Source organism: Pipistrellus hanaki (genome assembly GCF_964339955.1).
Source record: "Pipistrellus hanaki genome assembly, chromosome: X".
In the NCBI taxonomy this organism is placed as follows: Eukaryota; Metazoa; Chordata; class Mammalia; order Chiroptera; family Vespertilionidae; genus Pipistrellus; species Pipistrellus hanaki.
The window spans coordinates 34,737,388-34,761,567 of NC_140524.1; the positions used below are offsets into that span (position 1 = coordinate 34,737,388).

At 36.6% G+C, this 24,180-nt stretch overlaps 1 protein-coding gene and 1 long non-coding RNA gene across 4 annotated transcripts in view; one reads left to right on the top strand and one right to left on the bottom strand.

Annotated features, from left to right (window-relative positions):
- Positions 1–24,180, top strand: part of LAMP2 (lysosomal associated membrane protein 2) — a 44,887-nt gene that overhangs the window by 15,568 nt on the left and 5,139 nt on the right. For 2 of the 3 annotated variants that reach the window (XM_084870380.1, XM_084870382.1), the window contains exons 4-8: positions 3,937–4,095; positions 5,227–5,420; positions 6,221–6,343; positions 11,739–11,802; positions 12,334–12,498. In XM_084870380.1, coding sequence (XP_084726506.1) covers positions 3,937–4,095; positions 5,227–5,420; positions 6,221–6,343; positions 11,739–11,802; positions 12,334–12,498 — 705 coding nt within the window. Of the gene's footprint in view, positions 1–3,936; positions 4,096–5,226; positions 5,421–6,220; positions 6,344–11,738; positions 11,803–12,333; positions 12,499–15,353; positions 17,852–24,180 lie in introns of those variants that run through there. The other variant, XM_084870381.1, reaches the window with a different exon arrangement.
- LOC311615161 lies at positions 15,783–23,312 on the bottom strand. Its single transcript, XR_014793739.1, has 2 exons — positions 20,833–23,312; positions 15,783–20,586 (listed from the first exon to the last, which is right to left on the bottom strand). It is a non-coding gene; the product is annotated as an uncharacterized lncRNA (long non-coding RNA).

Sequence of the window (24,180 nt, forward strand, 5' to 3'; positions counted from 1 at the left end):
GATAGAAACATCAATGATGAGAGAGAATCATTGATCAGCTGCCTCCTGTACACTCCACACTGGGAATTGAGCCCACAACACAGGCATGTGCCCTGACCAGGAATTGAACTGTGACTTCCTGATTCATAGGTTGACACTCATCTACTGAGCCACGCTGGCTGGGCCAAAGAAATAAAATCTTACAAATACACTTATGGCTTCCGTTGTACCCACTCTCTAGAGCAGTGGTTCTCAACCTTTTTAATGCCGCGACCCTTTAATACAGTTCTTCATGTTGTGGTGACCCCCAACCATAAAATTATTTTCGTTGCTACTTCATAACTGTAATTTTTCTACTGTTAATGAATCGTAATGTAAATATCTGTGTCTTCCAATGGTCTTAGGCGACCCTGCTAGCGGTTCTCGACCCACAGGTTGAGAACCGCTGCTGTAGAACCTAAGACCATAGCAAAATTACAGCTATGAAGTAGCAACGAAAATAATTTTATGGTTGGGGTCACCACAACATGAGGGTTGCGGCATTAGAAAGGTTGAGAACCACTGCTCTAGAGCCATTTTCCTCTCTGCCTCCTGAGAGGTAACCACTCATGAATTTGGAGTATAGCCTTCCTGTCTATTTGTTCATTCTTGACTAATACACATGTCAATATATTTGTTCACAAATAATACATAGTTTTAAAATGATAATTTTATAGTATAATTCAATATTTCTACAACTTGTTTTTTTCATTCATTGTGTTTTTTAAAATTTCTTTATTGATTAAGGTATTACATATGTGTCCTTATCCCCCCACTCCCCCCATACCCTCCACTCATACCCTTATGTTGTCTGTGTCAATTGGTTAGGCTTATATTCATTTGTTTTTTGAGGTCTAGATACAGCCAATTCATGTAGCTGTTCACTTTAAGGATAAAAATTTTGGAGAAAAATGTTCTAGTTTATTTATTTATTTATTTATTTATTTATTTATTTTTATTTTTAAATATATTTTATTGATTTTGTATAGAGAGGAAGGGAGAGAGATAGAGAGAGTTAGAAACATCAATGAGAGAGAGTCATTGATCAGCTGCCTCTTGCACACCCCCTACTGGGGATATGCCCGCAACCAAGGTACATGCCCTTGACCGGAATCGAACCCAGGACCTTTCAGTCCCCAAGCCGATGCTCTATCCATTGAGCCAAACCGGTTTAGGCAAAATGTTCTAGTTTATTGGTAAACATTTTTTTCTTTGGCCATTAGGGGGCGCCAAGGCAGCATTAACTGGCTGCCTAGCTATATGATGGAGAGACACAGAAAGCAGCCTGTATTATGGACCTTGAATAGTACCTTCCTCCCTTACTGCTTCTCCAAATGAAACTACTTTTGGGTGGATAAGTGTGATCGCAGTCTTTTTAAGTTTTACTATAGGAAGTATAATAAATACTATGTATAGTATATGATTATGACTTACTGCTTTCACATTCTGGAGATTTTATGAAATGGAATAGTCTTTGAATTCTATCCAAGAAGAGGTTCCAAAAATTCATATAGTTACTATAACTTGCTTGGGATAGTAGCACAAAAATAAGGATTTACTATAAAATCCCTGATTAGTGTATCTCTCTTCCATTTTAGTCACTGTCCTGTTGATTCTAACTTAGATATATGTTTTCAACCTTCCCTCTTTGCTTTCTTCCTCTCACCATCTTAGTTTAGGCATCCCTCTCCTTGCTTTTTTTAAAAAAAATTTCTTTATTGATTAAGGTATTACATATGTGTCCTTATCTCCCCCCTTTATCCTCCAAACACCCCCCACTCATGCCCTCACCCACCGGTTGTCTGTGTCCATTGGTTAGGCTTATATGCACACATACAAGTCTTTTGTTTGATCTCTCCCCCTTACCTCCTCCCTTCTCTACCTTCCATCTGAGGTTTGATGATCTGGTCGATGCTTCTCTGACTCTGGATCTGTTTTTGTTCATCAGTTTATGTTGTTTATTATATTCCATAAATGAGTGAGATCATGTGATATTTATCTTTCTCTGACTGGCTTATTTCACTTAGCATAATGCTCTTCAGTTCCATCCATGCTATTGCAAATGGTAAGAATCCCTTTTTACTGCAGTGTAGTATTCCATTATGTAGATGTACCACAGTTTTTTAATCTAATCATCTACTGATGGGCTCTTAGGCTGTTTACAAGTCTTAGCTATGATGAATTGTGCCGCTCTGAAAGTACGGGTGCATATATCCTTTCTGATTGGTGTTTCTAGTTTCTTGGGATATATTCCTAGAAGTGGGATCACTGGTTCAAATGGAAGTTCCATTTTTAGTTTTTTAAGGATACTCCATACTGTTCTCCACCAGTCTGCATTCCCACCAGCAGTGCACTAGGGTTCCTTTTTCTCCCCATCCTCACCAACACTTGTCGTTTGTTGATTTGTTTATGATAGCCTTTCTGACAAGTGTGAGATGGTACTGCATTGTCGTTTTGATGTGCATTTCTTGGATAATTAGTGACTTTGAGCATGTTTTGATATGTCTCTTGGCCAAAGTATCTATTTAGGTCATTTGCCCTTTTGATTGGGTTATCTTCCTTTTGTTAAGTTGTATGAGTTCCCTATAGATGTTGGAGATTAAACCTTTATCAGTGATAACATTGGCAAATATGTTCTTCCATGCAGTGGGCTTTCTTGTTGTTTTGTTGGTGTAGTCCCATTTGTTTAATTTTGCTTTAGTTTCCATTGCGCTAGGGGCAGTGTTAGTGAAGAAGTTCTTTTGGCATATGTCAGAGATTTTGCTGCCTGTGGATTCCTCTAGTATTTTTATGGTTTTCCATCTTATGTTTAAGTCCTATATTCATTTTGAGTTTATTTCTGTGTATGGTGTAAGTTGATGGTCTAGTTTCACTTTTTTGTGTGTGTATCTGTCCAATTTTCCCAACACCATTTATTGAAGAGACTGTCTTGACTCCATTGTATGTTCATGCCTCCTTTGTGGAATATTAATTGGGCACAGTGGTTTGGGTTGATTTCTGGGTTCTCTATTCTATTCCATTGATCTGTATGTATGTTCTTGTGCTAGTACCAGACTGTTTTGAGAACAGTGGCTTTGTAATACAGCTTGATATCTGTCTGGTATTGATATCCCTCCTACTTTATTCTTTCTCAAGATTGCTGCAGGTATTCGGGGTCTTTTTTTTTTTTTTAATCCCAGATGATTTTTTGGAGAGTTCCTTCTAAGTCTGTGAAATATGCCGTTGGTATTTTAATAGGGAGTGCATTGAATCTATTATAAATTGCTTTGGGTGGTATGGACATTTTGATGATGTTGATTCTACCAATCCATGAACAAGGAATGTTCCTCCAACTCTTTAATTCTTCCTCTATCTCTTTTTTCAGTGTCCTGTAGTTTTCCGCGTACCCCTCCTTGCTTTTTACCTTGACCATTTCATCAGCCTTCTAAGTGGTTTCCCTTTTAAATTATTTCCCCTAACATCTTCCTCCCCTGCCTACCCTCTATACTTTTGCTATTTTCTTCAAAATAAATTATACATGTGTTATTTATTTCCAGCTTTATTTATTTTTTTATTTTAATTTTTTTTTCCTTAACAATAACCCACAACCTTCGGACCAACTTATTTCCAGCTTTAAAAACTGGAGCTGACCTCCCACTGCTAAAAAATTAAGGCCCACTAACATGTCCTTAAATCAGATAAGATACTTCAGAGTGTGACCACTTGTAGCTTGTCTTTCCTTCCTAACCCCTGTTTCTCTTATACCCTGTGTTTAAGCCATAGCAAATGTGTTGTTCCCTGAAGATGCCATGTCTTTTGTCACTTTGGAGATGGGGTGGGGCAGGCAGAAGAGAAGAAAGTATAATGTATATTTATATTATCACTTTTCCCCCTACTTTCCTGAAAACAGCTATTGTTAACCTTTTTTTTTTTTTACAGAAATTTTTACAGTTCATGAACCTGTGGCACTCAAAATTCCATTGGATGAGATCTTTAGATGCAATAGTATATTGACTTTAGGAATGAAAGATGTTGTCCAGCACTATTGGGCTGTTCATGTACAAGCTTTTGTCCAAAATGGCACAGTGAGCACAAAAGGTGACTACTTAAAGTATATGTTTCTGTACTTAGGTCCTAAATTAAGATGAGTATACCAGGTAGCTTTGTTGAAGTTGTTACCTGCAAGCAAGCATATACTAAGGTTTATTCATAGTTTACACTGGACTGTAAAATTTTTATAAATAATAACAATTCTTATGGAGTTTGTAATTTTAAGTTTATAATGTACCTCTTTTGGAATGGTATTTTTAAAATATTTTTTTCTTGATTTCAGAGAGGGAGAGAGAGAAACATCAGTGATGAGAGAGAATCACTGATTGGCTACCTCCTGCATACCCCCCACTGGGGATCGAGCCTGACTAGGAATTGAACTATGACTTTCTATTTCATAGGTTGAAGTTCAACCATTGAGCTATGCCAGCTGGGCTGGAATGATATATTAAAATGCTTTAGTGTTTTCAGCCAATACAATCTAGTCCTTGTTTGATCAAATCCTCAAATAGTATTTGATCCTCAGCTCTTTTGATTTTGACGATGCAAGTCCAAAGCATAGAAATTATATGTCTGAGTTCTAATCTTGAATTTTATAAATTGGCTTTATATTTTTCATATAACTTTATGGAAATGTAACAGTTTCTCATTCATCACTTCTGGAAAACAACCAACACTTCCTAAAAAGAGGCATGATTTGCTTCTATAGGGGTAACAAAAATAAAAAAGTTCATTTGTATTTAAATCCTTCAATAATCTGTAAACTTTCATCTGATAAACACTATCCTTCTTTATAGTGGTTGTATATGGGAGAGAAAGGGACAGGCCTACATTGGAGCAAAATGTTTTCAAACTTAAATCTCTGATTTTCACATAAGAGACAGTGAAGTTTTTTGGGAATAAAGGGACTTAAGTGTCTGAAATGATGGATGTGCAGCCGGCCATGTTTGGGTAGATAAAGCATTTGCGTGTCGAGCCTGTCTGCTGTGTCATAACTCTCAGAGATTGTCTGCATATGAAGCAGCAGTTTGAGAAATCTTGCTCATTTATTTTAAAATATATCAAGGTATTCCCTCCCCTTCTTTTGGATTTCTATTATGATAAATAGTTTGCTCTTCCTAGGCCTTATGAGTTAAGGAAAAGTCTACTTTAGTTTATTTTGTCCTTTGTTTGTTTTAGAGTTCCTGTGTAATGAAGATAAAACTTCAACCACTGTTGTGCCCATTACTCCCACAACTTTACCATCTCCTACTCCTACTACAACACCTGCTCAAAAGGAAAAGCCAGAGACTGGATCCTATTCAGTTAATAATACCAATGGTACTTGTCTTATGGCTTCTATGGGGCTGCAGCTGAACGTGACTCAAGATAAGGTATATTTGTCTATAGACATCACTCAAGATAATGTATGGTTGTTTATTTTTATGGCTACATTCTATTTGCATCTCCTTTCAAATAGTGTATCCTACATTCAGCTCAAGTAGTATTACTGGAATGACGGCATTTTAAATGGAGATTTGATGTTGACTCATTGAGTTTTGAAGAGTTTGGAGTTACTATAACCATGAAGAGTTAATGTCGTTCTCTAGGTGCTATATCGGACAGTGGGAAACCTAGCAGTTTAAAGGACTCTGGGTTTAGATTCCATTTGCCATCAGTAGATCAGGCAATATCAGAGTTGATTATCATTTCAGTCAGTTTAAATATAACTCCTTAACACTTTTATTGAAAACATGCACTTTAGGTAGTTATCTATTTTTCCTGCTATTTGATGACTAGAATCATATAGATATGTCTACATACAGCATGGCACTTCTAATTGCAGTGTTCCACTGAGCCTACAGAGGGTGTACCAACAAACAAATCCCATTTCCAGAGACTCATGACTTAAACAAGCCAGACAGCTCTTGTTCCATAAATTATGTGTATTTTCATTTGGCTCCTTACTAAGGAAGCTTCCCTCTTGTTTTTATTTCTTTTTTTAAAAAAGTCATCTGAGTTACAGCTTGAGGGCCTGTGCCAACTTTGTTTTAAAGTAAGACATCATAAATTTAAGTATCCAGACAAAAGGATTTTTTTGTTCTCTACTAAAATTGGTCTTATTAGATTATAAGGTTTTGTTGTAGACATTTGTGGCTAATCTGTACCTTCCTCCCCTCTTCTTCCCTTAAAGGTTGTTACAGTTATTAACATCAATCCAAATACAACTGACTTCACTGGCAGCTGCCATTCTCAAACTGCTCTGCTTAGGCTAAACAGCAGCAACATTAACTATCTTGACTTTGTCTTTGCTGTGGTGAGTAATAGATTTTTCTAAAATTAGGCTTATTCTCTCAGAAAGACATCTGAAAGTATAAATAGGTGTGTGTGTGTGTGTGTGTGTGTGTGTGTGTGTTGGGGAGATATTTAGCTCTATTTTCCATTCCAACACTACTTAATTATAGAGTGTAGTCCATTGATTTCTGTTAATCCCTCAGGGTCACCTCAATGATCTGTGGCTGGACTCTTCATTAATGTTCACCAACTGTGGCTATTCTGCATTTATATAGATTTTAGGGTAGGAGCATGAATTAACCCACATCAAAAAAACTGTCTAGCCCAGTCAGCGTGGCTCAATGTTTGAGTATTGACCTATGAACCAGGAGGTCACTGGTTCAATTCCTGGTCAGGTTGTGGGCTTGATCACAATAGGGAGCATGCAAGAGGCAGCTGATCAATGATTCTTTCTCATCATTGATGTTTCTATCTCTCTCTTCCTCTCTGAAACAATAAAAATATATTAAAAACAACAACTGTCTAATCTGTCCATATATAAAAAGTATATATACATATGTATCTATATATATATGTGCACATGTATACTTATAATTATCTATTATATAAAAGCCTAATTACCATTAGGACCAGATGACCAAACGACCGGCTGGTAGCAATGATGTGCACTGACCACCAGGGAGCAGACACTCAATGCAGGAGCTGCCCCTTGGTCAGTGTGACCCCACAGCCAATCTCCCATGCCTGGCCAACCTCCTGTGGTCCCTCCCCCTAGTCTGATCTGCCTGACTGGAGGAGATGGCCCCAATCACCAGGCAGGCTGAGGGATCCCACTCATGCACAAATTCATGCACAGTGCTGCTAGTATATATATAAAAGATAAAATAATATCCATACATTTTTTCTCTATTATTGGTTAGAAAACTCTCATGTTTGTGTACTATAATATTTTAGGCATTTTGGAAGCTATACTATTATATTTGTAATAGTACCAGTAATAACAGCTACATTTATTGAGTAATTGATATCTATAAGGCTCTGTATAAGTACTTTACATGCATTAATTCATTAAATCAAGACAGTTTATAATGGCAGCATTCAAGTTTTTGTTCATATTTGTATCAAGGGCTGAACCTTAAACAGAAAGTTCCAAGTTACACATATTCTCTACTTCTTGCTAGCATAAATGAATCATCGGGAACCTTTATTTTCTATTTTCTACCTTCTCCAAAGCAATTATCCCCACAGTTTTTGGAGGGGTGTGTGTATTTATCTAAGGGATGGGAAAATAGTCTTGACATCTGATATAGAAAAAATTAGTCTGTTACTATTTGTTTTATATCTGAACTTGGTTTATTGGATCTAAAATCTTTTTTCTCTCTATGGAATATAATGCCAAGTTATTTAGGATTATATTAGACAATTACAATTTAGAAAGGTTTACAAAAATCTTCCCTTTTATAACATTCAAATCATTCCTCTGTTATACTACATATATGATCAGTGAATTACTATTAAAACCATTTAGTTACACTTGTCCTTTTCAGTATAGTAAGAGTAGGCCTCCCCAGACACATCCTCTTTTATTTTTATAAATATATTTACATTGATTTCAGAGTGAAGAAGGGAGAGGGAGAGAGGGAGAGAGATAGAAACATCAATGATGAGAATTGTTGACTGGCAGCCTCCTGCATGCCCCACACTGGGGATAAAGCCTGAAAATCAAGCATGTGCCCTGATCTGGAATCAAACCATGACCTACACTCAACCACTGAGCCACACCAGCCAGATGACACATTATCTTTTAAAGTTGCATGGTGATTATACTATAGTCACTAAGAATGAGGAAATTAATATTTTAGGTTTATTCCCTTTTGAGTGATTGAGTTTGATCTTTCTATATATGGTAACGTCCTATATATGGTAAAAGGACCATGGTTTCTGCTGACTCTCATGGGAAAATATTTAATAACTAGTGGCCCATTGCAGGAAGATTCATGCAATAGGGCTTCCTGCTGTGGCCGTCACTACCCTGCCTGCTTTCCTCACTTCTCAGCCACCCTGCTTGCTTCTCCATAGCTTTGCTCCCTTCTGCAGGCTTGGTTTCTTTCTATGCTGTCTTGATATGCAAATTAACTGCCATATTGTGCGGGTTAATTTGCATACTCACCCTGATTGGCTGGTGGGTGTGGCTTGTGTAGCAGAGTGATGGTAAATTTGCATATTACTCTATTATTAGGTTAGATTATAATATTGAATTTGCCTAGCAGACTATTTTAAAGTGCAATCCAGAATAGTTGTATTTTAACCACGCTACAGGCATTTTGAAAATTCAGGAAACACCTGTAATGTCACTAGAGTTCAGTGGGGCCCATCTCACCTTCATGATAGATGCTTACAAAGGAGGATTTATTGAATTCCAGTGTATTATTTGCAGGATGCTATGGTGGGATACAAAGAAGGCATATATTCTTAAGGTGCCCACAATTTAGTGGTAAAGATAGAAATATACAAATAATTACTGTTTTGTGGAAGGCCTTGAATGCCATGCTAAGACTTTTGAACTTGATTCTGTAGGCAATAGAGTACTGTAGAAGGTACATACAAAGTGAGATGAGTGTTAGACCAGAGGAAAATGCAGGTGCTATGGGAGTACAGAGGCTGGAGTGGTTAATTCTGGCTGTTGGTGAGTCAGGAAAGCTTAATGGAATAGATGACATTTGAGTTGGACCTTCAAGGATGGGTCATATTTGTACACAAGGGGAGTGAGTACAAAAGTAAAGGTTATCTCTGGATAAAGTAACCCAGTCAAGGGCTTGTAGCATGTTTAGTAAAAGATAAATATGGAAGAGTCGTTGGGACAAATTGTGGAGAGCCTTGAATGCTGAGCCAGGACATAGCCTAAGCAAAGGAAAGATTTGAGGAGGTGGTCAAATATTCCTTTATACTTCCTTCTGAAATTTCTGAGTCTGTCCCCTTGTTTTCATTCCTTACTGACTGCCCTGATTCCAGTTCCTTTACCTCATACCTGGACTATTCAGTCTCCTTAATCAATCCCTCTTCTTCCTCCCCTCCCTCAATGTTCTGCATCTTCTTGAAGCACAGCCCTTGCTCAGAAACCTTCAGTGGTTCTGTTTTGCCAGCATGATAACATCTAAATTCCTGGCAGGATAGTTCAAGCCTCCCTCCCCAACACTGTGCAATGTAACCTGCAATCCAGCTTTGTTTCCTTCGTTCCCTCTTCATGAATCTCATGCTTTCCTCACCTTGTTTTCTGTACACAATCCAATGAGGTAGGAGATAGGTAGTAACTGGCCCACAGGCTCTGCAGCCAGACTTCCTGGATTCAAATCTCAGCTCCCTGACTACTAACTATATAGCCTCTGGGAAAGTTACTTAACATCTCTTCACTTAGATTACCCCATCTCAAAATGGGGTGGTGTAATTATTCAATGAAGCTTCATATGTAAAGTTTTAAGAACAGTGCTTGGCACTTAGTAAGTTCTCAGATGCTAGTATACTTGTGTTTACACTTATTTTTTAAAATATATTTTTATTGATTTCAAAAAGGAAGGGAGAGGAAGAAATAGAAACATCAATGATGAGAGAAAATCACTGATAGGCTGCCTCCTATATGCCCCTCACTGGGGACTGAGCCCACAACCCAAGTGTGTGCCCTTGACCAGAGTCGAACCTGGGACCCTTCAGTCCCCAGACTGACACTCTATCCACTAAGCCAAACCAGCAAGGGCATGGTTGCACTTATTTTCTACCTTTACTCATGTTGTTGCCTTCTTGAATACCCTTTTCTGTTTGTTTTCTAATTGAATCCTACCCAATTCAAATGGCCCATCCCTAAGCTTGCATTACTTTTGCTCCTCCCTTAGTTGGAAGTAATTTTTCTCCTTTTTATTTTCACAACTTAATCACTCTGTTTTTTGTAATATGGTCATTTATGTACTATATATATATATATATATATATATATATATATATATATATTTAGATCTGTTAATTGTTTAATATCTGAACTTGGTTTCTTGAACCTAAAACCTTTTTTCTCTATGGAATATATGCCGAATAATTGAGGATTGTATCTAATTATATTTTAGAAAGGTTTACCAAAATATTTCCTTTTCTAACATTCAAATCATCCCTCTGTTATAGTACATATATGACCAGTGGATAGAATCTTAAATTCCAAGACTCACTGGAACATTCCAAGACCCCCAGGGGATGTTTAAAATGACAGATAGTACCACACCCTGTATATACTGTGTTTTCTCTATACATGCATACTGATGATAAATTTAATTTATAGGGCATGTACTTGGTTGCTGGCATATCCCCAGTAGGGGGTGTGCAAGAGGCAGCTGATCGATGACTCTCTCTCATCGATGTTTCTAACTCTGTATCTCTCTCCCTTCCTCTCTGTACAAAATCAATAAAAAAATACATTAAAAATTTTTAATTTATAAATTGGCCACAATAAGAGGTTAACAATAAATAATAAAATAGAACAATTAGAACAATATACTGTAATACAAGTTACATGAATTTGGTTTCTCTCTCTACAAATATCTGGAATTTTCAATTTAAGATTTGTGTACTGTGGTCGATCATGAACAATTAAAATCATGGAAAGTGAAACTGCAGAAAGCAAAACTGGATAATGGAGGACTACTGTATTTATCTTATCTTCCCTGGCAAATTGCAAAAAGGGGGTGGGGGCGCAGGATTCAAAGCTGGTTCATTTTGCTAGTGCTCCAGGGAGCACTTCAATATGTTCCCTTGTACATACTAAGCACTGTCATAATTGGAATGACTGCCTAGTCAGATGAGTGCTTCAGAAAAATAATATCAGAGAAGGAAAGCTTGAGCTTGAGAGGCTGAAAGGCAGAGAGCTCAGTTAGAGGCTATTATGATCCCAGCTAGAGGTGGGGAGGGCTTAGCAAGTGACAGGAGGAATAAAATGGAGGAAATTAATTGTGGAGTGTCTGAGAACCATATACTATATCTCTGGTCCAAAAATTGGAAACAAAATGCAGAGGGAAAGGGTTTCTTTCCTGTTTTGTATTCTCTACTTAGTTACAATTTATTCTAATATTAAATTCCAGTACCCACTGAAACATTCCAAAACCCCCAAGGGATTACAGCTCTGTTGAGCACAGCAATTAGACCTGTAGAATACTTTCTGTTGAATAAAGGTCTAATTCATAGTTTTATCTTTTGGGTTATGGTATTAGATTGCTTTTATTGTGTAGAAAGTAACTACCTATAAAATTATTTGCAGTGTAATATCAGTTCCAGCCTGAATATCTGGTCAGCTATAATAGAGATGAGCTCTGTAAATTCTCTGATATGAAACAGTCCTTATAATGTGTTGATTAACTGCAAATTCATTTTTTTTAAAATAGAAAAATGAAAACCGATTCTATCTGAAGGAAGTGAATGTCAGCATGTATTTGGTTAATGGCTCTGGTAAGCAAAATATTGGCCTCGGGGTAAAGAGTGTGTGTTACACTGAAGGAATAAAACCATAATTGTCTTTTTACCAAATAGTGCCTTATCTAATGGGACAGATTTTGTATAAAAAATCATACTTTGACTACAACTTAAAATCAGTAACTTAGCACTACAGTAGTCTATCTTTTGCAGTATACCATATTTTCAAATCATGGTGGGTAATAGTTAAGGATGTGACTGATTTTTAGACTATAGAAACATCTATAGAAAAAACATGGAACAGTGACAGATAATAACTAGAATTAGTGAGTTGATTATATTGTAAGGTACAAAATGTTGAATCATTGTATTGTACACATGAAACTAATATAATATTGTATAGTAACTATACTTAAATTTAGAAAAAAAGGAAATAGGGAACCTAGTGATGGGAAGAATTGCTTTTTGTAGGTAGACCTCTTATACTTCACTGAAAAATCCCGAGGACAGTCTCATTTTTTATATTAATAGGATAAGAAGTTACTAACATATTTTTTTTCTTTAAAGTTTTCAGCACTGCAAATAACAACCTTAGCTACTGGGATGCCCCCCTGGGAAGTTCTTATATGTGCAACAAAGAGCAGACGATTTCAGTGTCTGGAGCATTTCAGATAAATACCTTTTATCTAAGGGTTCAGCCTTTCAATGTGAAAGAAGGAAAGTATTCCACAGGTAAGAGTCAAACCAGCTTTATTAATAATTGGTAGTCGTATGCTGATTTTTACTTTGAGTCATGGAAACTTAAGCATTGAACTAGAGAAATATAAACTCCCCTCTCGATTCCATTATAGAGTTCTCAAAGCCTTGAGCAAGTTGTATCACTCTATACTTGGCTCATTATTTTGCTCAACCGTAGATTTTCGTGTGATCTGAAAACCATTTGCAACAAACTTCTTAAAGCTAAAAACTGATAAAAGCTTCGCATGAGCTTTACTTAAGGTAGGGACGCTTCCCCCAGGTTTTAGTTTGTGAGAAGGATGGCATTTGGGAGCAGCAGCTTTGAGCATCTGGCATCTGCCTTGGGGCCATTTTCCAGCTGGAAACATTTTCATACTTGAATAAAAGCAGTTGGTCATATTTTGTTGAGACAAAAGATTATGGTAGCAAAGCCTCAAATATCAGGAACTATGCTTTGGCCAGCCACAATGATCTGGAGATTTTAAAAAGCATGTGCCAGTGTGAATGAGCCTTTTTGATCTTCTCAATTCTTATGATAGTGTTTATCAGATTGTTAATGAAACCTTTGCCAGCAGCTCATTACAGTGTTTATATGAGTATGAAAGATGCATTTGGCATTCCAAGATTACAATTTTTTGAAGGAAAAGGTACATGAAATTCCTTAATTGACTTGACCTTTTAAACCTTTCTACTTAAAATCATTGTTTGTGGGTTGCAGCTGTGCGGAGCACAGCTATCCAGTCATTCACAGCATTTTTAACAATTAATTCCATGGTTTAGAACAGGGGTGGGGAACATTCAGCCCGTGGGCAGTATAAGGCCTATTAAATCATTTGGTCTGGCCCTGCCGAGGCATTAGGGTGAATTAAATAAATGTTTTACCAAATATAGCAGGATCATTTTTAAGTTGATAATTTTGTATGGCCCATGAATGTTATAAATATCCATCTTGCCCTTGGCAGAAAAAAGGTTCCCCACCCCTGGTTTAGAAAGAAATGTAGAAGCTGTGCTTAAAAATCAATATGCTTTGAACCATTCAGCTACTTTTGCAGTAGTGCTAAATACCTAGCCTGACTTGATTAGGTCACAGTAAATTGGGTTCTTCACCCTACTACCATTCTTGTGACAAGAGCGATTAATCACACTTTAAAAATTTTTAAAACATTTATTTTCCCTTTTGTCTGTTTTTCTTTTTTACTTCCATTATTTTGATCCTTTAATAATTTTCTTCTTGAGTCTTTTTTTTATATTTTATTGATTTTTTACAGAGAGGAAGGGAGAGAGATAGAGAGCTAGAGACGTCGATGAGAGAGAAACATCGACCAGCTGCCTCTTGCACACCCCCTACCGGGGATGTGCCCGCAACCAATGTGCATGCCCTTGCCCGGAATCGAACCTGGGACCTTTCAGTCCGCAGACCAACACTCTACCACTGAGCTAAACCGGCTTCGGCTCTTCTTGAGTCTTGATCTAGCTCTTCTACATGATTACCTTAATTTAAGGTCCAGATTTGTGTTTAGAATTTAAAATTATTTGCCGTGTAATATCAGCTCAAGCCTGTATATCTAGTCAGCTGTAATAGAGATGAGCTCTGTAATTCTCTAATTTGAAACTTTGCTTTTTATGTACATAGAATTTAAAATGTCACCTAAAGGAGTATATAACATTTAATATAAGGGTAGGCAAAATAGGTCTATAGTTATGAGTACACAAAACAGTTTATCCTTGTATTATTATTTTGTATTTTTCCATATGAACAACTTTAATCCCAGTGTTGATAATGAATGCATCACCAATTTGTTGGGCTATGCTCTTGACTGTAGGTGCCTATAAATACAACTCACTGGTAATACTTGACTATATAGGAGAAAGGAATAGACTTGTAGTAAGGTAAAAGAGTGTTGATTGGATTTTACTGGATCAGACTGCTCCCTAGGAATAGAAAAAATATTCTATGGACTGCCAATCCTGACCAGATTGATAAATGTATGATAAATGTAATAAAAACACTCTAAGTAGTAAGAGGCCCCAGTTTCTTGACTTTTGCAGCCACTAAAATCAAGTACTCTGAGTCAGGGACCTGTATACTTTTCTAAAAAGGCCCAGACAGTTTTGAAGGCCATATGGTCTCTCTCACAACTAGTCAGCTCTGCTATTGTAGCATGAGAACAGTCACAGGCAATAACCAAATGAGTGTGCCTGTATTCCAATAAAACTTTATTTGTGGATACTGAAATTTGAGTTTCATGTAGTTCTCATGTCTCAAAATATTCTTTTTTGTTTCTTTTAAACCATTTAAAAATGTTTAAAAGCCATTTTTAGCTCTTGGGCCAAATTTGGCCCATGGACTAGTTTGCCGTTCTCTGTCTAACGGATTCCAGAGCTAGCCTGGCCATCCTAATCCCATGATTAAACCATCCTTATCTGGTCCCAGTCTCCCAAAAGACATTCACTCTACCACCAAGAGGCTCATCTGGCCATGTGAAATGGGCTAGATTAGCTTGCTTCATTTTAAATAGAGTAATACTCCTGTTTTGGAAAGGATTTTGCATATAAATAAAGAAACATGTATTCATGTATGCGTTTACTCATAAATTTAAATATATATGTATTCATATTACTAATATATGTACAAACATATACGAATGAAAGAACAAACGAGTCTTAGGATTTTAATTTTAGATCAATCTATAATATTCTATAGCTTTATCTTTAAAATATACCTGTCTTAATTACTTAAAGTTGAACTTGTAAGAGCACTTCTGACTTTTGAATCAACATCTTTTACTTTTGGACATTATTTTTTTTATTATACTCATTATTTGTTACACACTTTTTCTCACCTACAGCCCAGGAGTGTTCGCTGGATGATGACACCATTCTAATACCAATTATAGTTGGTGCTGGTCTTTCAGGCTTGATTATCGTTATAGTGATTGCTTACCTAATTGGCAGAAGAAAAAGTTATGCTGGATATCAGACTCTGTAATGCTAATGCATATGTGATCTCTGTTCCAAAGTAATAAAGCAAGTACAAGTTCCAACATGCAATACTATCCAATTTAAGGTATATTTACTTTTAGTTCTGATCTTAGAACCAGTGGTATGGGGGATTTTGTACTTAAATAAATACAAATACCCCAAAACTATAAACTACAAATTGGTCATGTGAATTTGGTTTTCCTAACCAAAGGCAATTAAATCTGTTGTTTCTTCAGCCGAAGGCATGTGCAAAATCACCTGGATTATAGGTTCTATTTTATTGGCTTCAATTAGTGTTTGATTTTTTTTTTACTTTAGTCATTCTGACTAGAAATATACAGTTTAGGAAAAACAGGTTTTAAAAAGAGATTTGTTTTCTTGCATGTGGTTGAATTGAGACAGTACATTCTACAGTGGATTTGTACTTGCTCCTTTTGTATTTTTTTCTGTGATTTTGTTTGCAGGTTAACTTAGCTGCTTTGACATTGCTACATATTTGACCTAATAGAGATATGCCAATAGATTTGAACAGTCTAATATTATGTTCTTAGCAATGACTACTTTCCTAATGCTTTTTGAATACATTTGTATTTAATGTGGCTATAATGACAAAAGATGCAAAGCTTTTGAAATTTTAGAATAGATGTTAAATTTATTGTTTAATCCCTCCTGAAAAAAAACCCTGAATATTTCAATCTTTTAAATTGCAAGATACAAGACTGTTCCCCCTGGGCATTTTAATTTTCTAGGTGCTTTAGAGATAATTGCTAGGCAGTGCCAATTTTGGACCTTTGTCATTTTACCCGTAAATTGGTCTCTACCTGCAGAGCTAAAGTTAATGTAGACTTCTTTTTAGACTTCCAGTATCCTTGAAGGCAGTAGTAGCTTTTATTCCATTTTTATATTTTCTTTTCCTTAAAGAAGAAATGCCAGTATGTCCTAGAACCTAGATAAAGAAGGTTCTATAAAGTAACTTCCACCTAACCCAAAAGTCACTGTCTTCTCCATTAAAATGTTATTCTTTTTTTTTTTTAAAGAGTTGTTCTTTGTTTCCAGTTTCCAGTGATTGCTACAACATTTACTAATTTGGCTTTCCTATTTAAATGATTATATGCTAATCAAAACTTATATTATTATTGTTCATTATGGTAGAATCATTATTAATTCATGTATTTTGTGTTCAGTTTTATCCTCTGGGGAGATGCACCAGTTGTCCATCTACCACAAACCACCTAATGCTTATATGAGAAAGCAAAACATTTCAGCTTCACAGTTAACATATCAAGTATTTCTTGCTGTTTCTAGGTGTTTTTTATTGGAATGGCTGAGCAAATATTTAGAAATTGTTAATATACAGCCATATACCAAAGGTGCCTGAGGTTGTTTTTTTTTGTTTTGTTTTGGTTTTTTGTTTGTTTTGGTTTTTTGTTTTGGTGGGGGGATAGGAGATTATATATTCCCATTCACTGAAAAATGAGTTACCTGGGTTCCAAAGTACTATTAATGTTGAATTAATTTGGTAGTATAACTAAAAATACACGCACAAACACAAACAAGCAATTGCCTGTTAGCATGTGTATAGCTAAAACTATCTTTCGAGTTATATTGGAGTACTGAATATTTTTTCCCACTTAAGTTTGCTCTCTGTTTAGAGTAGCCTGAAATTCTTCCTGGCTCAGAATCAGATTCCTGATCAACCCCTCTCTTAAAGCTACAATGAGCTGCATTGTCAGCTTAAGGCACTTATAAAAGACAAAATATAGATCTGATTTTTAAAAGTATTTTTTATTTAAATAGTATGTTAGTGGAAGATTGTTAACCTTAAAAGAATGGATAATGCTTATAAGAATGTAGGTCTTAGATGTTTCTAATAAGCCAAAACAAAACAGCTTTAAAAAAAAAAAGAGAGAGATTAAAGCATAAGTGGGTGGCACTGGCTTAATGCTGTTAATGTTCCTAAAGGTTTTTACATTTAATTATATATCTGATTCATATGAAAATATCTCTCATTAACACTGTTTTCTAGAAAATCTGACTTCATTGAATATTTTTGTATCTTACATGGGCCAGTTTATATACGGTTATTTCCTACAGCCACATGCTCTTTGTACCTTTTGTAGTTTCATTTGCTTTATTGGGTTTGCACCTTGATGGTCTAACAATCTAGATGGTTCTGAGTGGTTTTCATGTGTTAGCATTTATATAAAAAAAAAAACTGGTCCATGTAAATACTTCTCATGTTTTGCTTTCAAATGTTTAAGCCACTAGTTGATGTATGGTATTTCTTTAGATATTTGCTTGTCCATTTGCTCAACATATTGCTTCTAAAACAAACAATAAAGGTTATTTTTTTTTCTTAAGGAAATTTGCTCACATTATTTCCCATTGGTTGAAGTCAAGATTTTGTATATTATATAATGGCAATTTCCTCTGAAAGGAAAAACTTTACAAATGCTTAGAAATAGAACTAAATTATTTCCAAAATGTCCTGTTGCGTTATTACTATCTGGAAGAGTGGTCCAATACATGGGTCTGTACTGATGCTGGGCTGGCTCCAGTATAAGAATCACCTGGGAAACTTGTTACAAAAATTCAAGTTCCAGGCACCATTCCTAGAGTATTTAATATTTAATTTAGCAGATCTGGGATAAGGTGTGCATGCATGCGTGTGTAAGCTCCTCAACCAGACCTGGTGTGTAGCCAATTGTGGAACCAGCAATCAAGAATATTCATTTAAGCCATAGCTGGTTTGGCACAGTGGATAGAGCGTTGGCCTGCAGGCTGAAGGGTTTCAGGCTCGATTCTGGTCAAGGGCACTACCTTGGTTACAGGCTTCATTCCCCACCCTTGGTCAGGGTGTGTGAGGGAGGCAACCAATTGATGTGTCTCTTTCATATCGATTATTCTCTCTGTCTTTCTCCCTTCCTTCTGCTCTCTCTAAAAAAAAAAAAAAAAAAAAAAAAAAAAAAAAAAATCAATGGAAAAATATCCTCGAGTGAGGATTAACAACAACAACAGAAGAATATTTACTTAATAGTGAAAAGCATCAGAGTACCTTGTGCATATTTCACAACTCTTAAAATGAGGCTGATATTTCATACCTATACATAGCAGCTATGCATTGCAGCCATATAATCCAAACTATTGATCTGAACCAAAATAGGATTGTGTGCAATCTCTCACTCTAAAATATTTGAACCTTAGTATATCACACACACACACACACACACACACACACACACACACACACAAATTTAGCAATCTGGCTCATAAGTTTCCTCTGGATTACCCAGTTAAGCTATGTGACTGCCAGTTAATCATCTGGCAGTCACATAGCTTAACTTTGCTATTAGCTTCCATGTCACTTTGGCCAAGCTGCTTAACTTCTGGGGTCTCTTAAAGCTGGGGGCTTTATTTCTCTATTTCTTTTGAGTGGTAGTTTTCCATTTCAGTGAAGATTTGAGTATATTTACCACCAGTAGAAGGAATCTGATAAGAAGCTCCTTATTATGTATCAAGAACATAGCTTCACATACAGAGTAAAATGCACCATCTTGTTTCTTTTCTTTTTTAGGAGGAATTCTTATAACACACACACATTTTTTTAAAAATCATTTATTTTATTTTATTTTTTATTGATTTTTCACAGAGAGGAAGAGAGAGGGATAGAGAGTTAAAAACATCGATGATAGAGAATCATTGATCAGCTGCCTCTTGCACACCCCCTACTGAGGATGTGCCCGCTATCAAGGTACATGCCTTGACCGGAATTGAACCTGGGACCCTTCAGTCTGCAAGCTGACGCTCTATCCACTGAGCTAAACTGGTTTCGGCAGCACACACATATTTTTTAAGATTATAGCATTTCATCTCTGTTTAGGTAGAAAATATTAAATTGGCTTGGGCTCATCTCTCTCTCACCCGTTTCCTTATCTATTACCTTTGGTAGCTAACTTTCTGCATCAAAATTGCCATATTTTGTTTTTGAAAGTAGTATAGACATATTTGTGTGATAATAGCTTGAGATATCTTTTCAGATTCATGTGATATAGTTCACTTTGGTTATAGGTCTAAAAGATATGTAATAAAAAAAAAAAGCTGTTACATAAGAATGTAATTCCTAACACTGACTTTTACAAACAGAAATTTGATACAATTGATTTTAAGAGGAGATTTTGTTTTACATTTTTTTAAAATATATTTTATTGATTTTTTACAGAGAGGAAGGGAGAGGGATAGAGAGCTAGAAACATTGACCAGCTGCTTCCTGCACACACACACACACACACACACACACACACACCCCGCCACTGGGGATGTGCTCGCAACCAATGTACATGCCCTTGACCGGAATCAAACTTGGGACCCTTCAGTCCGCAGACCAACGCTCTACCACTGAGCTAAACCGGTTTCGGCTGTTTTACATTTTTAATAAGTGTATATCTCAAAAAATTTGTATCTCAGCTTTCCAACTCACACTGAATATTATTTTTGAAAGATTTCTGAACAGAAATTTGAAGATAACAGTTTTTTTTAATCTACAAGAAACTTTGTTGAAATTTCAATGCCCATGAATAGTTTTTTTAAAAATCTTCACTGCTTCTCTGACTATTAAACTCTTCCAAAAATACACTTTTCCTTTCCCCAAAAATATTTTCAGTACTGTCTCAAGTGTACATTAGGCAAATAGATCGGTTCAAAATGACTTATAGAGTGCTCGCTTCAGCAGCACATATACTAAAATTGGAACAAAATGACTTATAGGATGAGATTTTCTTTTCTTCAGGATGTGATCCTATTAAAATTCCTGTTTTACCAAAATATCTTCCCATTACTTAAAGAATCCTTAAAGGTTGGATGCACAAAATCATTATTTATTATAAATTAATATGTCACATGCTAATTGAGAGCATTTTAAATAAGTAACAGCATTTAGAAAGATCTTTGTAAGAGTGGAATTGCCTTTTTGATCTACTTTGGGAATATTTGTCTTACATGAAAGCTTTATTAGCACTATTTATGAAAACTGTTTAAGTACTAGGTCAAATATCCAATTTGGGAAAGATGACTATGAATCAATTGCCAGAATTAGAAATTAACCTACTAGCCGGGACCGGTTTGGCTCAATGGATAGAGCGTCGGCTTGGGTACTGAAGGGCCCCAGGTTCGATTCCGGTCAAGGGCATGTACCTTGGTTGCGGGCATATCCCCAGTAGGGGGTGTGCAAGAGGCAACTGATCAATGACTCTCTCATTGATGTTTCAAACTCTCTCTCTCTCTCCCTTCCACTCTGTACAAAAATCAATAAAATATATTTAAAAAAAAAAAAAGAAAAAAGAAATTAACCTACTAATGAGTTTTTTAAAAACCCAAGTTATATTAAATTCAAGACATAACACTATAAGGTGTATGTTACCTAATAGTTTATGTGCTGGGTGTTAATTTGGGAAATTGAAGGGGAGGAGCTAACTGGGTGCTCTTAACAAACACCTTGTATTTACAAGTCACATCTAGCAACCTCAGCTATCTGGATTTTTAAGAGGACCAAGAAGCAGGTAAAAAAGATCATTGAGCTGGTAGCCACAGTTGATGTCATAAAGTCCATAAACTCCAGGACTGCATCTTGTTCCCAGTTAATGCCCCAGAGGCTAGGTGGCACATTTCTTAAATACAAACACAATCAGAATTGCCTTGCAGCCTATTCATTCTTATTTTTGACACAAATTCTAATAAGTTTAATTATCTTATTTGTACATTCCAGGTAGATTGCCAGCCAGGAGGAGATCTAGGGCATTAAGAGTCAAGGAAATGGAAAAATAGTTAGAGGTGATGAATCAACATCCTAGCCTTCTTCCCTTTTCACAAATGTATCTCTATCTGAACCACTTGCTCCTTAATCTTCTCCAGTCTCAATAAGTTTTCTTTTCCTGGTCAATGCTTCTGGAATCCCATTTCTCCTACCTCTTAGGAAACCTTGTATTATTCAGCATCTCTAACCTATTAGATACCCTGTTTCCCCAAAATTAAGACAGTATCTTATATTAATGTTTTCTCCCAAAGTTGCGGTAGGTCTTATTTTCAGGAGATGTCTTATCTTTCCATGCGCTAGGTCTTATTTTCGGAGGATGTCTTATTTTCGGAGAAACACGGTACTAATAGCCCTTTTCCTCATTCTATAAACACCTTGAAGATATTCTTGTATCCCCCTAATAATTGCCTGCCCACTGTCCTTTCTGTTATTCTAAACTTCTTGAAAGGAGTATTGTGTGTTCCCCATCCCAAGTTCTTGATCTTCTACAGTCACTCCTTGTTCACTCTTAAACCTGAAGCAATTTGACTCATAGCCCTCACTTTCCATATTGCTAGATCCAATTGCAATTTCTCAGACTTCTCTAATATTTTACACTATTCTCCCACACTACCAGAAACTTTCCTTCATTGACTTCTGTGGTACTATTTTCTTACCTGCCTTTCCTACTTTTTTTCCTGCTCCTTGATCCCTCAAATAGTGGTATTCCCAAGGGCTTTGCCTCTGGTCCTCTTTTTACTACTTTCTGTCATTGAAAAATGTCTTTGTGGTTTAACTACCACTTAGGTTCATCAACCACTTGACTCAGACACAGGCATTTTAAACTCAGCAGATCTAACACTGAACATACCCATCTTGCACATATCCCTCTCTACCCTCCCCCATACACAAAATTTAAAAAATTAAATAAACCCCACACAAAATAACTACAAACAAAGTTGAAATGCAGCCGAAACCGGTTTGGCTCAGTGGTAGAGCGTCGGTCTGCGGACTGAAAGGTCCCGGGTTTGATTTCGGTCAAGGGCATGTACCTTGGTTGCGAGCACATCCCCGATAGGGGGTGTGCAAGAGGCAGCTGGTCGATGTTTCTCTTTCATCGACGTTTCTAGCTCTCTATCTCTCTCCCTTCCTCTCTGTAAAATATCAATAAAAAATATTTTTAAAAAAGTTGAAATGCATATATTCTTCCTCCTGTATTCCCTATCATCATGAACTAGCACCGGCATCTACACAGTCAGTCACTCAAGCTGTGTGGAATTGGAATCCATTCAAATTATCTCCTCCTATCACACCTCTAACATCAATTTGGTCAGTTCTGCCTTCTAATCAGATCTCTAGCCTATCCCTTATGCATTTCCACTTCATTAACCCAGTTGAGGACCATATTATTGGACATCTGAACTCTAGCAATAGAGGTGCTTTCTAACTTAATAGTACCACTCTTCCATCTGTCAAAACTTCCTGACTAAAAATCCTGCTGCACTTTTTTTTTTTTGGCTGTCAGATAAGGCCAAAACTACTAGAGCATACAATGCCTTTGTGAGCTGGTACTAGTACCCCTTTCCTGCTGCTTTTCCAGCCAAGAGTACCTCTTGATTTGATGTTCTAGCTATGCCAACCTTTTTGTGTTTCTCCTGAAGTGCCATGTTTCCAAACCTTCCTTATTTTTGTCTGTGTTGTTCCCTGTATCTGGAGTGCCTTTTCCCCATTAACTGCATAGTTAATTCCTACTCTTTTTTTTTAAATTATCTTTATTGTTGAAAGTATTACAGACATCCCTCTCCCCCACCCCCATTGATCCCCTCTACCCATCCCCTGCCCCAAACCTTCACTCCCCTATTGTCTGTGTCCATGGGTTATGCATACAAATTCTTTGGGTCATCTCTCCTCACCCACCCACCCACACACCCCTGCCTTCCATCTGAGACTCATCAGCCTGTTCCATGCTTCTATATCTCTGGATCTATTTTACCCATCAGGTTATTTAAAAACAGCTCCAGTGTTACATATATATATATATATATATATATATATATATATATATATATATATTATTGATTTTTTACAGAGAGGAAAGGAGAGAGAGATAGAGAGGTAGAAAGTCGATGAGAGAGAAACATCGACCAGCTGCCTCTTGCACACCCCCTACTGGGGATGTGCCAGCAACCAAGGTACATGCCCTTGACCGGAATCGAACCTGGGACCTTTCAGTCCACAGGCTGACGCTCTATCCACTGAGCCAAACCGGTTTCGGCCAGTGTTACTTCTTTTTAAAGTATTTCTTGTGTAACAAGGCTGAGTTGAGTGTGCTTTTGAACACTTCCAGTCCTGCCTCTATCACAGTCCATTTTTAAATTATAATCACTGATTTTTTTTTTGTCTGATTCTCACACTGGACTGATCATCTTGAGACCGACAGTTATACCACCAGGGCTAGTTTGCATCTTTTCCCACTAATAAATGACTCCAGATTGCTATGCAGTGGGTTCTTGGGTCTGCATAGTATAGTTGTTCACTTGGTTCATTTCATTAATACTTCACAACCTGCAGTGTTCCACTGTGCTTCAACATCATAACAGTTTGCCTCTAAAGACTCACAGCATGATCATCAAGGAAAAGCTAATTATATTTATCCATTATCTTCTGTTTCAGAAATCTGGGAAGTATGTGATCATTTTATATAACTTCCACCCAAAATGACTGCATTTTGGGGGTGCTTAAAAATGTGTGATTTTGTTATTTGGAAAATCACTTTTGTGGGACATCTCATTTGCTGGTAATGAATGCCAATTACTTGTTGCTTTGGTGTGAAAAACAAATATGTGTTGAGAAGTGCTCTCATTTTAACTTAAAATTTACAGATTTGAAGTTCTGTCACTTTCTGT